The sequence below is a fragment of the Ptychodera flava genome, chromosome 11 (assembly GCF_041260155.1).
Source record: "Ptychodera flava strain L36383 chromosome 11, AS_Pfla_20210202, whole genome shotgun sequence".
NCBI lineage: Eukaryota > Metazoa > Hemichordata > Enteropneusta > Ptychoderidae > Ptychodera > Ptychodera flava.
This window is the reverse complement of record NC_091938.1, coordinates 38317705-38334282: the sequence shown is the minus strand read 5'-3', so window position 1 is coordinate 38334282 and position 16578 is coordinate 38317705. Positions and strand designations below refer to the sequence as shown.

At 36.6% G+C, this 16578-nt stretch overlaps 1 protein-coding gene across 2 annotated transcripts; it reads left to right on the top strand.

Moving 5' to 3' along the window:
- Positions 1-208: 208 nt before the first annotated feature.
- LOC139144218 (uncharacterized) lies at positions 209-5512 on the top strand. Of its 2 annotated transcripts, none has more exons than XM_070714872.1 (3): positions 209-355; positions 3398-3610; positions 4226-5512. In XM_070714872.1, exons 2-3 carry the CDS (start codon positions 3515-3517, stop codon positions 4724-4726), a joined length of 597 nt encoding a protein of 198 aa, XP_070570973.1. In that variant the 5' UTR covers positions 209-355; positions 3398-3514; the 3' UTR covers positions 4727-5512. The 2 variants fall into 2 exon arrangements, with proteins under 2 accessions (XP_070570973.1, XP_070570974.1); XM_070714873.1 differs by lacking the exon at positions 209-355 and adding an exon at positions 3116-3271.
- Positions 5513-16578: the final 11066 nt, after the last annotated feature.

Sequence of the window (16578 nt, the reverse complement as noted above, 5' to 3'; positions counted from 1 at the left end):
AGTGCTTAGATCACCTTGTTATTCTAAACTATCACCTTCATTCGCATCTGCGACTCTACGGTCGATGAGCAGATTTCACGAATCGCTTGTTTTGACACTTTCATTGATTGACTCACGGTGAAAAGATCACAAGAGGCTAACTACTGTAGCCACTTAAGGGGCAGATACGGCTTATGTAAGCCTTAGAGTATGACCTCCCAGGCTATTGTCATTCTGAACAAATTAGTCTAACAATCAGTGTTCATTTGATAGCTTACAGACTGGATTAGCAGGGCAGTTACAGTCCTCTGGTCATTCGATCAAGACGCGTCCACGCCATGCTCATTTTTACAGCAGCCACAGCGATAATTCTACGGTAAGGTTCTATCATTTTGTACACCACGCTCGGTTGAGAATTTTTCACCCTCTCTGTATTAAGGCATTATGAAGTTGTATGGATAACCATGGAGGTAGTAGTAGTAGTTGTAGCTACTACCTCCATGGGATAACATACACATCCTTTATATTACAATGTTAATAGAACTGTATCTGTAAACTTTGCATTTTCTTTAACGTCACCATCATATATTTCAAAACTGCTCCACTTTGCATGTAGCCCCAATTATCGGAGACAAGGCCTTTACGTCCTAAATTATATTGAAGTAGTGCCTGAAAGATTTTTGTACTTTTCTACCCGTGAAGTTCAGTACTGCATGGATGTAAAAAATAGACATCCATGAGTACTGTAATTTCAAAAACAACATATAGATTGTAACTCAACGTGTACAAAAGAGATCTTGGTTTTGTGTTCATGAACGCAGGCATTTCGTGTTGAATCTACTTGGATAATTCTGCCGGAATTATTTCTAACATCGCAGGTGTATAATGTCGGTCAGCTTGACCAGGTTCCGTCCACCAGTGACAACAACTTGACATGACGTTGTAGACACAAGCAAACAAACAAACGAGTCTGTCTATAAATCATATTGCAAAGGACCTGTCACAGTCCCCTCTAGGTATGGTCCTTCGGTGAAGAGTCAGCCGTTGTCTTTGCAGTACTTTTCACATAGCTACTCCATGACGTGTCCATCTAGGCAGAGATGGGACGAGAGACAAGATCTCAGTAGTTACAGTTTACTTACATCGGAAAGTATATAAAGCACAGAAATACTTCATTTTGAATACAACATCTATGCAATATTGTCTCCTAAGTGTCACTCTGTCACGCAATTTTCTGTCTGCGTGTGTCCACGCCAAATTGCAGAATGCATTCATGATCTTGAACGTGTTTACTTTGTAAATACTATTGTAAAAGGAAAAATACAATTCTAATATACAGCCTGCGAATACAGGTAGCTTACACTGATGTAAATGAACAACAACAATTGTTGGTGTCTTTACATTTCATAAATTCGAAGCTAGCAAAAACATTCTCAAATGGTCAAAGTGTGTTGACTCAATTTTGCATAAAGTCAAGAAAGCTGACAATAGTTACTCAATAGTCCCTCCGTTGAGACTTGCCCGTCCAACAATAGGAACGTTGGCAGCCTTCAGAGAGTTGGCTAAAACTCTATTGAAAATAACAAATTGAATGTAGTTTGACAGAAAGACTTTTGAAATTCCAATCTTTGGCGAATGTGCATATTCAAAAGTTGGTGAAAGAAAGTCACGAACCATGGATTTAACAGAGAGAAAGTAAAATTTACCACTAATTACTTTCACGAAAAAATCTTGCAAGGAAATAGGCCTTTGTTAAAGTAGCCTCTCCACCTCGGTCTCACTTACAGTTTACATGTAGCAGACTCCAGTTTAGAGAAGTTCGCAGATAAGACATCCCTGGTATGTCTGATAACAAAGAGTGTATGCGAGTTCACAGTTGTATTATTATTATCGGCTTATTATTATTGGTCGCTTCGGCCGCCGTTGTTTCCGCACTGTATTTTCCGAAAAAAGTCGTCTCAGCCCAAGGACCCACTCCAAGACGCGTCGGCACCACAATATTAACTAAGCTGGAAAAAACATTGTACAAGTACGTTCAGAAACCCTGTAGTGGTCAACTATAAGGATATGAGAGCCAGGTCAAACCATGAACCTATCGCCAGATCATACCATCACACCATGGAGGGGATTCGTTCTACTATTTATGTTCAAACCGATATATCACCGCCAACAATCACTAAGTGGTTTCTAAGGGAATCTCTGAAACTCATGTTGTGAGCCTTAGTAAAAGTAAAATTACAAGTTTACACACACTTGAGCCATCAATCTCAAAGACTACGTTTGTACTATTCGACAGTTCATTGTGCGACTTTGTATTTACTTTTCGTTTCAAACGAGAGCATATCATAAATCACTGTACTAGTGGCACATAAACGAAGATCTGTGTAAAGAAGGATAAAATTTATCGTCTTACATTCTTAGAGAGTACATGTGTAAATTGGTTTCAGTCGTACAGCGACACGTAAGGAGTATTCACTGAAAAATAATAGGCACTATAACAAAAAGGACAAGGGACCGACCTTGAACAGATAAAGAGGTGGTAATTACAACTATGTGGTCAAACCATAGACTTTAAAAACGGAACTCTCCTAGGGAACTTGTTGGAAGTTTTGGAGGGTGCTTGAATGGACTATGTGGGTACCTTCTTTTGGTACCTCCATGAATGGACATGTCGTGTAAAAGTGAAAGATTCCGGGGTCCTTAGTTAATATTTCTGTTGAAAGCGTATATGTGCCCTGGAAATTTTCGTGAATATTTGTCAAAAGCTATTCGATGACGTCACTCATGTTATTCAATGCAATTATCTCTAGCAGTGTGATTCTATTGAATAAAAAGATACAAACTTGGCCAGACAACAAACATTACGTATTGATCACTGGATTATTCGTGAAAGCTGACTTGCTTGAGTTTCACCCTATCCCTTTAAACGCGTACTTTCTTATTCAAATCTCGTGTAATTAGTTGGGCTACACTCGGGTGTAATTTGCACAAATACACTAAACGTTATCGATCTGAACTTAGAGCCGCCTTTATGGCGTAAAGTCACATGGGACAGAACAAGTACGCGTAAATTGAGTATTTATTGTTGTGTAACATAACAAACAAAGTGAGAGATTTTAGTTCTACTCCGAATAGTTTATATTGTACGTATCATGAGTAGACTTGCTCAAGTCGATAGGCTTACCTATGCATACAACTTTTGTTGTGCCAAATTCACTTGTGTTTCCCATCGAAAATGTTGCTTCAGGATATGATGAGTCAACACCGGTGAAACGCAAAATACATGTATAATGTAAGCCTTGGACAAGATCAGGGAAAATATACAAAGAATTTTCAAAGTGGAATTTTTTCATATTTTCACCGAGAGAAATCAGAGAAATTTCCATGTCTGGCTAACCTTTGTGTTCCTACTTTTTAGGTCAACGAAGACTAACAAAGACGGCGTCTACTGATCTGTCGGGAAACGAAAACTGGGGCTTTGTGTTGTCAAATGATAAATTCGGTACTGCAACCTTGACTAGATAACACAGCATTCATGGATATACCTGGTTTAATCAGGTACGACAACGTCGAAGAACTCTATGATGAGTTGCCTGCCGAAGAACTATTTCTTGTTCTAAGAGATGAAATGGTAAGTTTCTGTAGGATCAATGTCAACGTGATCACAACTGACGGGCTGTGTTTTCCCGAACAATCGTGAAGAAAAGACGGAAAAAGTAATTATCGTGACAAAGAAAATCCAAATCTACTTTCAAGTAATTCGCGATGGCCCGGACATTAGAAAAAGATGCAATGCCCTGCATGGGAAAGCAGATACTAATAATATTGTCGTTTTCCATCGGGGACAGGGAGATAACAATGCTACAAGCATACAGATGAATTTATCACAGAAAATACTTATTCGTTGTTCCTTTAGAATTAAGCTACACTAGTCGAAAATTTATCTAATTAACAATGAAACTCCTCGCATACACGCCACTCTCAAACATTTAACGGGATTCACAATACATCAAAAGTTTTAACTTTTTCATTGTTTTACATTATGTTATTTATATGATTGCAATAATATAACTTTAACTCATGAAATTTGAAATTCGGTTTCGTAACACATCGGACGTCATTACGTTAAAACGATGTGAACATTCTGCGGTCCATAATCTTTCATATAAACAAATGCTTTTGCAGTTACATCGCAAAGAACGGTGCGGCAGGTCAGAACTAACATACTATACAATTCTCACTGCAGAGAGCAACAAAAGAAGACTTCAAAGGTCACCACAGCGAGATAAAGGCAATCAAGAGAGATGTTAGGCAGCTAAGAAGGACAGTCAAATCACTAAGAAATTCCAACACATCATGGGGCAGCCCATGTATTCTCGAGTACGGAAAAGGCGGGAACATCGAACGTCGTGAGAAGAGCGATGGTGACAGCTCTCCTCACTGGTACGAGGATCTGGACGAGGATGACGACAGTTTTCTGGACAACTCTTTTCTACGGGTAGAGGATAGCTTGTTAGACCTTACATTGCAATGTACGGATGACGAACGAGAACGCTCTAAAGGAAAACGTAACAATTACAGGAAGCGTTTAGACTTTGGTGAAAATGTCGAGATTCCGTTTTCACACAACGACAGACATTCGTCGTTAGCAACTCTGAACCAATCTCAGCAGCCTGAGCCAGATTCAGTATTGAGTACTCATAAACAAGAAACCTTGGAAAGGAAATTTTACATTCCTCCAATATAACGTCACTGAGCTCCAGGACAGCAATTTTTTGACCGAATATACAAACGATTATCGATCTTTCATGGATGATGTCATACTCCAGAATTTCAGTGATGTGTGCACCGGCCGCAATGACGTCACAAGTGACAAAAACAAGCAACGACTTCACAACAACAATAACAGCTACAACTCACAAAACACACCCAGGGCAGAACGAAAAGAACGACGCAGGAGACTGAGGGAGAAAATACGAAGTTTCAGTGAATCAACCATTGCGCTTACACGAATCAATCACGCTTCTAGCACACGTGTGAAGGCAATGCATACGTGGGTTCGTTCTAAATCTACAAGTAGATCATCTCTCTGTCATGTTAGGGACTTTTCACTATCTAGGCAACAGTGTCATATTTAGTCCAGTCAATCTAAGCCAAAAAAGGGGTAAACCTAGGACTAATTGCAACAGAAATTATTTCTTCACCATGCATTTTGGAAAGGTCCTAGAAATAACATACTAAAAGTATAATAAAATCTAAGGGGTGCAACAGTGCCTAATTTGCATAAATGTAAAGGGGGCTCATGGGTATAAAATTGTCGCTTATAGACGGTTTCTACTTAAAATATTGGCTAAACATGCTTTTGATCTGGGTGTTTTGGCTTATTTGCCTCCTTTTTGGTCTAGGCAATGTTGTTGAAAATATTTTGTCGTCATACAAATATTCCTCATTTGCATAAATCCAATATGGCCGCCACAACACTTCACTTTTCTTAGTTTTTCTCGAATTAATAAATATTTTTAAGCTACTACTGACAGCATAGAATAATTTTTCATATTGTATTTTAGACAAGTCCTAGATAAACATACTTAAAGCCTAGTACAATCTAGAATTGTAAACAGTGCCTAATTTGCATAGATGTAAAAAGATTATGGTACAAACTAAGTGCTGATAGAATGTTTGTGCTAAAAATAATTGGCTAAACATGATATGTTATGCAGGTTTTTGGCTTATTTGCCTTGTTTTTGGTTTAGGTAATGTTGATGGAAATATCTAGTCTTCATAGAAATATTCCTAATTTGCATAAATCCAATATGGCCGCCACAACCTTCACTTTTCTTTGTATTTTTCCCAATTAATAACTATTTTTATGCTACTTCTGACAGCAATAGAATTATTTATCCACTGTTTATTTCAGAGAAGCCCTACAATGACATACTAGAAGCCTCGTACAATCTAGAAATGTAAACAATGCCTAATTTGCATATATGTAAAAGATTATGGTTACAAACTAGGTGCTGATAGAATGTTGCTACTAAAAATATTTGGCTAAACATGATATATGCGGGTTTTGGGCTTATTTGCCTTGTTTTTGGTTCAGGCAATATTGATTAAAATATTTTGTCGTCATAGAAATATTCCTTATTTGCATAAATCCAATATGGCCGCCACAACACTTCGTTTTCTTTGTATGTCCCTAATTAATAACTATATAAGTACTTCTGACTGCAATAGAATTAAATTTTCTTTGTGTATTTTAGAGAGATCCTAGAATGACATACTAAAAGTCCAATACAATCTAAGATTTATAACATTACCTTATTTGTATAGATATAAACAGAATATGGGAGCAATACATTCACTGATAAAAGAAATATGCATATTGAATTGAGAAAAATGCGACATTATGTTCAAGTAATGTATGCATTTATCTTAATTTTTGTCCAGGCAATATTTTTGAATACATTTTATCTCCCAGAAATATTCCTAATTTGCCTAAATCAAGTATGGCTGCCACTGCATTTCACTTAAAAATTATATTTAATCTATACAACAAGTGTGTTTTTGTTTCCACTCTGTATTGAACGTATAGAATGACAAACAAAATGACTGTTAAGTGGGGAGACAGTGCATAATTTGAATAAATATAAAACTTAGAAAAGGGAACAAAATCGCTGCTGTTAATAGATTTCTTAAAAATATATTCAGCAAATTAATATTTAATTCAAGCAATTTCATTATTTAATGTACTTTTTGTGTTTCTAGGCAATGCATAAAATCATTTAAGATTCCTCATTTTACATAACTGCAATGTGCCCCTCCTACCACTTTACTTTTCCTTTTTTGACCTATAGTATAAATGACTATATATCATGTTAAAAAACAACGGAGATCATTAGAACTAAATTTTAGTAGGGTCATGGAAGTTACATATCTCAAGTTTAAAGGCCTGAGTTGGCACCAGATTTTCTCATCAGAAAATTTACCCGCATGATTACAATTTCAATGGAAAACAAAAGGCTCTTACTCATCAATCATTCTCTTACAGACTAGAACAAAGGCGATCCCAGGGATCGTGAAAAGCGCATTCAATGAAGTTGTGCATAAGACAGCTAATTTACCCAAATGCTAAATGGGTCAAGATGCTATACAAACCTGGTGCTGATAATCTATTTATGAAAGTGATTTAAGAGAGATAAGCTGACAATGTAATGACGATGTAACATCATTTTCTTGTTTTTAGTTCAGGGAATGTTTTCAAATATATCTTACAGCGATAAAAAATTCTTATTTGCATTTGTCCAATAAGTCAACCATGTTACTTCCTTTTCTAATTGGAACATGAATTATTTCTTCACCTTAAATACATAAAAGTCCAAGAATGGTATATTCAAAGCCTAATACAATCTACATTGTGGAAAGGACTAATTTTAAAAGATTTTATAGGAAATGCCTACACTGTACTAAATGTAATAATTGAAACTTGAAAGGTTTTACAATATCGTAAAGAGAGATTGGAAGTTTTTACTAACATTGCTAAATATATTTTACCTAACTATGAGCGATTCCTCATGTAAATCATATATGATGATCATTAAAATAATTTTCTTTAATTTTTCAAATTGACGTCAACTTATTTTAATTAATTATGTTATCAGTAAAATGAGAACTTACATTAAGAGACTCTCCTTGTTTAAGTTTTTAATAATTTAAATTCTTCCTATCGAAAGATGTCCATTTTATAACTTGAATGAACATTTCTCAGTACAAGAGAATTGACATGGTTATTTATTTTCTGGTTATTTTAACTCATTTTAATGATTATATACTAATAGGGCCTACAGAATGAAAAGCCCTGTAAAAATAAACAATGATTGATTCGTATAGTTCGTTTCAATTATCTAGAGAATTTGCATAATGTCAATAACATTTGGGACTTACTGGAAGATTTGGATTTTCTTAATGCATACCAAAATGCTTGGCCAAATAACCAACACTTTGTACAAAGGGAGGCTGAAGAAATTTGCATTTCAGCTCTATTTTCTTTTATTTTCACCCTTACCCGTAATACTAATATAGATTAAGTGTGGATAAAATGTAATTAAAGACCAGGTTGTGTGGTCACTGGTAAATCAGATATACTTTTGACTGTGTGCAACTTGCCTGTTCATGCCACATAAAGAAATTTATGATAATAATGATAAATAAATTATAATGATCATGATGATATAGAGGTACAATTGTTATACTCTACTGCCAATTATCATGAAATATGATTAGGAAAGCTGTTCCTTTATCAGCTGAAAGACATTACAATCGTCAAAGGACACTGCATTTCTCAAAATTTTGAAATTTCTTGAAGACAACAATTGAAAATTAATATAAAGTAATATAGTGGACTGAAGAGAGAGATTTCCTGTTAAATCTTACCGTACACAGCCGTAGCATTTGAGGAAAAACTGAAAGAAATCTGTTGACTGAATCATGATAATCTAAATCACTGGTAAAAGCAAATCTAGATACTTTTCATAATGTTACATGGTCTAGCTGCTCTTTCAAAGTTTCATGACTGTGAAACAAGAAAACCAAGATGTGAAGGGATTTGCATCACAGAAGCTGCCGTTAACGAGTTTGTCAATTAGGATACCAAATTTTGACATCAAATTATCATAAAATTGGTTATCCTGTATTTTGAACCTTATGGAAGTCTCACCTCAGATTGGCCAGACTCTCAATTCCTTGAGTGATCGATCTTATTGGTAATATTACAAAAGTCTAATAATCTGCAAATGGGAAGTCCATCACATAGCAGCCCCATGAGTGATACTTGCACATCTAAGATCTGATATGATACGCAGTACAATTATATCATCCTATGCTTCACATCTTTTCATTGAGTAATCCTTCCCCATACTTATAGGTTCTACAATGAACTGCAGCAGCATGAATAACCCCGACAGAAAGCAAAATATAGACTTTCTGTTGTCAATGAAATGATTCTGGCTGTAAACAAATGAACCACCTAGAGGAAGATGTAAACAGAGAGGAAGAGGAAGAAATTTTGATATGATAATGACCATCATAATAATTGTCATCACCACTACCATCATGGTGATTCAAATGATGTTCGTATTTATGATAGTTTAATAATGAGAAGGATGATTCACAGGCACAACTGTTAAGTGTGGTGATCCATTTATTAGTAACTGAATATTTCCATCGTCATTGAAGATAATGACCAAAAGCATAAAATATTCCTTCAAAAATTTTACTGCAATTGAACATGTTGTAGGAGAAAATGACTTAAAATGACAATTGATGTCAAAAACTTGAGCACGTCCAATGATTTTTTATGAATAACCTTATCGTCGTAAAAGAAAGAAGAATATCCAAAGAAAGAATTCTGATTCCTTTTATTTAAACACTAACTCTCTGAAACTCTTCTCTTTATTCATTGCATTTCTGAATAACCAGAAAAAGTCAATGGAAGCTATTGTAGGCTTATTGTATACAGAAGACCGTTTGTGTCAATTATGCAAATTAGGCATTTTGTATTAAAATATGCAAATTATGCATACAAATTAGGTCAACCTCTTTTGTTTTAGGTAATTCTTGCAAAACCTGAACAATTTCATAGAGAAAAAAATTGTTTAAATATGAACTTAAACATTCATTTTGTCTGAAATAGTGGAAAACTGTTAATATATGCAAATTACTTAATTTGCATATTCTTTATTGTTCAAGACATTTAGAAAATAACTTATTGAACCTTACTAAATTGTGTTGCAATGAAAAAAGTCACTTGAATTCAGTTTACATGCCCAAAATGTGAGTATAGCAGTCATTTTAAAGGCAATATATAGCTAATTTGAATATATGCAAATTTAACCAATTTGCACCCCTTATATTTTTCTATACTTTTAATATGTCATTAGTGAGACCTTTCCAAAGGTCATGGTGAAGAAATAATTTCTGTTGCAATTAGTCCTAGGTTAAACCCTAAATTGACTGGACTATATGCCGTGTGTAACTCCACAAATGTAATAATCTCCACAAATGTAATATCAACCACAATTGTAATAAAATGCACCCATAAATGTAATATCGCCCATAAATGTAACAAAAATCAACCATAAATGTAATAAAAACACCAACCACAAATGTAATAAATGGTAACCATAAATGTAATAAAAAAACACCCATAAATGTAATACTTATCAACCATAAATGTAATAAATCTATTTTGTCATTGCAATTGAGGAATTAGCCCTTAAATATTGATCTATGTAATAAGGAAAGCAACTCCACACATTATTCATGATTGTTTGCGTTTTAGTGTGTTTGTACGTATATTTGAAAGTGTATTTTACGTTTCACTGTTTTGTGTATAGAACTGATTGGCCACGGCGAGACACAGCTGTAATATGAATGTACGTGCAGTCTCTACTCCAGCATGAGAGTGGGAAGACTGTATAACACTACGATCCTTTACGCCGTTTTTTTCGAAAATTGCCGTACTTTCTTAATCAATTGCCTCAAATTCGTATTCAGTGGATAAATTGTGTGGAATAATCGATAGATTGTCTGTATTCCTATGTTGTCCCACTTGAAGTTTGTTCCTTCACTAGGGATGTCAGGATGTCTAATTTTGTTCTACTGTGTTCAAGGTATTGTTCGTATTGTTTTTTACTAGATTGAAATATATGTTCTCGTCACCATGTTTTGTGTCGTAAGTTTCTGTTATAAGGTTTTATATTTCACTGTTATATTGTTCTGAGTCATCTGTCATAAACTTGTGTGGTATCACTGGTTGACGAGTTATTTTGACGCTTCCTTATTATGTAATTATCAATGTCTAGAACTGCTGTTCCACTTCCATTATCTAACGGTTTGATCAGTACCTCGCCGTTTTCTGATAGCGTTCTCAAAGTATTCTCTTCTGTGTTTCGGAAAGAAAACCTAGTTTCAGGAAAGTATGCAATAACATTACACTAGTCTTATTAAAGTTATTATTTACTCAGGGCATTTATAAACAAGTGATCACATATGCAAGTTCAAGTTTATTACATTTATGGTTGAGTTTTATTACATTTATGGTTAATTTGTTTATTAGGGGCCCAAGCCAACCGGCTGGGCCCCTATTGGTTTTATAGGAGTTCAACTTTCTTCTTCTTTAGGGGCCCAAGCCGACCGGCTGGGACCCTATTGTTATTGCTCAAGTTCTACTACTTCCTCTTCTTCCTCTTTTTCTTCTTCTTCTTCTGCCGATTCTTTGTCGACCTAGATCTCTTAAACGGCTGAATGAAAACTTCTCAAATTTGCAGAGCTAGTAGGTGTTAATTAGTACTCGTGCACCTGACCCTTGAAATTTTGATTGGTCACGTGACCTGGCGACCATATTGGATTTTCCAAAAACCTAAAGATGGCTTCTCCAGAAGACCTAGGGGTCTAGTCGATTTGAATTTTTTTGTATAGCAAGCATGACCTAAGGTCTTCATAATTTGCACATAAAATCGCATGCGGTCACGTGACCTTGGCCGCCATATTGAATTTTCTAAAATACTCATTTAATCTTTAAAAATCTCTTCTCCAGAACCAAAACACCGATTAAGCTCAAATTTTACTCATGTCATCCTTTGAACGATCTCTTTCAAGTTTGCAAAAATCATTTTGATCGGTCACGTGGTTTGGTCGCCATATTTGATTTTGTGAAATCACAATTTAATCTCTAAAAATCTTCTTCTCCAGAACAAATTCACCGATTCAACTAAAATTCCACATATATCATCTTAAGTGTGATCTCTTTCAAGTTTGCAAAAGGCGTTTGGATCGGTCACGTGGTTTGGCCGCCATATTGGATTTTGCAAAAATCGTAATTTAATCTTTAAAAATCTTCTTCTCTAGAACCAAAACACCGATTAAGCTGGAATTTTACTCAAGTCATCCTTAGGGTGATCTCTTTCAAGTTTGCAAAAAACATTTCGATCGGTCACGTGGTTTGGCCGCCATATTGGATTTTGTGAAATCGTAATGCAATTTTTAAAAATCTTCTCCTCCAGAACAAATACACCAATTGAACTAAAATTTGACATTTATTTTCCTTAGTGGTAGTCCTTTTAAGTTTCAGAAAAACATTTTGATCAGTCACGTAATTTGGCCGCCATATTGGATTTTATGTACATCGCAGTTTAATCCTTAGCAATCTTCTTCTCCAGAACCAATGTACAGATTGAACTAAAATTTTACACTCATTATCCCTAGTGGCAGTTCTTTTACATTTTCGAACGGCATTTGGATCGGTCATGTGCTTTGGCCGCTATATTGGATTTTGTGAAAAATTGCAATTTCATCTTTGAAACTATTCTTTCCAGAACCAACGCACCGATCCAACTGAAATTTTACTTCTGTCACCCTTAGTGTGAGCACTTTCAAGTTTGTGAAAGGCGTTGGGGTCGGTCAAGTGGTTTGTTTGCCATATTGGATATAGCGACAATCGCAATTTCATCATTAAAACTCTTCTTCTCAAAAACCAACACACAGATTCAACTGAAATTTTACTCATATCTTTCTTAGTGCGAGCACTTTCAAGTTTGCGAAAGGCATTTGGATCGGTTAAGTCAACACAATGTGCGTAAGGCTGCAGTGTAAAACCTCGTCAGTCAGAAGATCGATCAGTAATGTATGTTATATTGTACACTTGAAAGTCAAAGACGGCACAACAGACTGCAATGCCCGCTGTCAAATTCAGCTAGCAGTCACACGAACCCTAATATCGGCGCCTTGTTTAAGGCAACTTTGGCGACCAGCTTTTGTACGCCGGGTGACTTTGTCGAGTATACTGCCACGGAAGTACTTAGAGGAGTGTGCCACTAGCTTTAAGGGGTGGCCGACTGCTGTGATTGACTGAATAAGAGACAAGGTCCCGACAGGGCACAATTACTGGGGTCTACGCACAGCTGATATGTGAGTGTCAAGGATCATAAATGAAGCTATTTGGGTAATTTTATATGTAGGTGTCTCAATACACGCTCACTTGTTCATCACTAATAAAAAAGAAAGATACATGACATTGCAAGGTGTGGTGATTTGTTTATGTTTCTCTATCTGACATGCATGGAGTGGCCCTGGTGTGTTGTGTAACTGAGAGCATGTACCTGATTAAAAATGTAAACAAGACCACATCAAGCCCAGCTGTAAATGTCATAAAAATCGCTGATACACATCTATTAAAACAACACCCTGTTTAATGAAGTTCTGCAGCTTGATCTAACTTCACTGTAATTGCTGTGTGCCATTGCACGCCCGGTCTGTGACGGCCGAAATGTACCCTTTATTTATCAGCGATTCGGGGACTCTAATATCGATATTAGACAATAGTAGAATGACTTGCCCTATGCATCGGTACGCCAGATCTGTGAAATCGTCGATATATTTACTGCATGTTTATCGGGAATTTGGGGACTCTAATATAAATAGCACACAATACTAGAATGACTTGCCCTGTGCCTCGGCACACAAGGTCTGTGAAATTGCCGATATTTACCAGATATTTATCAGCGATTTGGGGACTCCAATATTGATACTAGACGATACTAGATTCTGTCAAATCCCGGGTAAATATCCGATATATATCGAAGAATACACCACCTTGCAGTTCTGGTCAAACCCGACTTCCAAGGACTGACTGTAAATTCGATACTGACGATACTGAACGATACTGGATTCTGTCAAATCGAGGGTAAATATCCGATATCGGAGATTTCACTACCTTACAGTTTTGGTCAAACCCGACTTTCAATGACTGACTCTAGCTTCGATACTAGACTATATTATATCTTTCTGTTAAATCGCGGGTAAATATCCGGTATATATCGGAGATTTCACCACATTACAGGTTTTGCCAAACCCGACTTCAAAGGACTGACTCTAGCTTCTATAATAGACGATACTAGATTTTCTCAAATCGCGGGTACATGTCCGATATATATCGAAGAATACACCACCTTACATGCAGTTTGGTCGAACCCGACTTCCAAGGACTGACTCTAGCTTCGTTACTAGACGATACTAGATTTCTCAAATCGCCAGTAAATGTTCGATATATATCGGAGATTTCACCACCTTACACTTCTTGTCAAACCCGACTTCCAAGGACTGACTCGATCTAGCTTCGATACTTAACGATACCAGATTCTGTCATAACGCAGGTAAATATCCGATATGTATATCGGACATTTCACCACCTTACACTTCTTGTCAAACCGACTTCCAGGACTGACTCTAGCTTCGATACTAGACGATACCAGATTCTGTCAAATCGCGGGTAAATATCCGACATATTATCGGAGATTTCACCACCTTACAGGTTTTCACAAATCCGACTTCCAAGGACTGACTCTAACTTCGATACTAAGCGATACTAGATTCTGTCAAATCGCGGGTAAATATCATATATATATATATATATATATATATATATATATATATATATATATATATATATATATATATATATATATATATATATATATAGGCTATATATCTCGGACATTTCATCACCTTACCTTACAAACCCGACTGCGAAGGACCGACTGTAACTTCGATACCAGGCGATACTAGATTCTGTCAAATCGAGGGTGAATATCCGATATAGATTGGAGATTTCACCATCTTATAGATCTAGTCGAGCCAATCTAACTTCGGTATTGTATAGTCTAATAGCCGTAAATATCGGATATCATATCAAAGTGCAATGTCGCGGTGTCCTCGGGATTCCGGGATATTATATAGCACTCACCCCGCCTATCGCGTTCACCACACTCAGGTGTCTCACATCGCCTTCACCCCACTAAAATATTCACAAATCACAGTCTACGATGCGGCTAGCAGGCGGCCGCAATTACCAACTACAAATAGTTTATTGATTGTTGTCAGTTGGGAAGGAAACAAGGTTTAAAATGGCTGCTGTTACTCACAGCCTGTCGGTAAAATTGCTATTCAAAGCTGGACGCTCATGCCATAGTTCTAGGTCTAAATAGGTGTGACCATTTCAGTTGATAGTGTAGCTGTTCAGAAGAATTGTTTGCACAACTTATTACAGTGGGAACACTCAGTAAACATGTACTTCCTTAATTTGTGAAGTTATTAGTGCAAAAGTAGCCCTGCGTTCAGGTGTGTTTGTTCCCGGCAACGGTCTGTGGTTAACTTGAGTCTCTGCGGCGAGATTCACAATGGCGATCTCCATGGGTAAATTTAAACGGCCAAGCATACGGCTTTTTTAACAAGGTAGAGCGAGTAAGGTACTCCTGAACGGCGAAAATGTTGATGGTGTATAGCTGCCAATAAGCAAATATCCTTACTGATGTTAGAAACTTGTGTGAATAGTATGGAAGACCGGTCACGACATGCGACATGCGACCTGCGACTTCAAAACTGCGACCTGCGTCCTGCGAGTTTGAAACATACGACCTGCGACTTCGGCAAGGTGTAGGCCTAAACTTCACAACAGCGACCTGCGTCCTGCGTGTTTGTCAATCTGCGATATCAGTCTTGATTTGTTCGCACCATTGCTCTGAACACGAGCCTGAAAAAACACGAGGGACACCATTGCACTATATTAAAACAGCCGGTTTACCGCATTCTCGCGACCAGAGCATAATTTTCGCACCGCTGGCCTACGCAAAAATCGGCCAGCGAAGAATTCAACCAGCGATAGAAGTGCATGAAGCTGTGACGGTAGAGAATTCCACAAACGAAGAGCACAAATTTATTTTCCTTCTTACGAAAGGCAAACCGATCTGAAATAATGCAATAGCAATAGGGTTTTAAAAGTCTACATCAGTGTTTAATAGTTTCTGGAACTTTTCTGCCTACATGATCTAAAATATTATATACACACAAAAAATAATATGTACATATTATAGTATGTACATATTAGGCTTAAAGACTGAAAATAGGATTGTAGGAGGGTTTAATTATGTCCTGTTTTACAGTTTTAACTCGCGTTATCTATAAAGAAAGTCGGTCTCTGGCTATTCATTGTTATGTAGGTCATTTCCCCCACACTCATGACCTGAGTTCAATTAGTCTAGAACATTCTCAAGGTCACTGCCCTTGATGACCTAACAACCTTGAATTCAATTAGTCATGTTTGGAATGTTCTGGAAAGTTGATTAGTTGTGTAAGGGAGATAATTTTAGAACAGTAATTAGCATGTCAATAAAAGTTCTAGATTGTTCTTATATGCCTTTATAAAAGGGACGTGCTCAGCTTCCAGTCAGACTTTTGGGATCGTGTCTCTTGTGTGTTACTATAAACTCCAGCAGTAGTCATTCTCAAGACTTTTCAAGACCTTCACTGTCAACGCTGGATTTATACTGTGGACTTTGTGTAGCTTCAAGCCTGCAAACCAAAGGACTGTTCATTCATCCGACTGACTGTTACAACTCTGAGACTGGAGCTTTGCCGTCCCAGCTGAGATAAGTAGTCTGTACACTTTAAAGCTTGTATTCTATCCCTAACTTAGCAATTAGTTTTATTTTCGTAATAAATTTTGTTTAAACGTTAACTGCTGAGTTCACCCTTTTGTTCGTTTTCTCT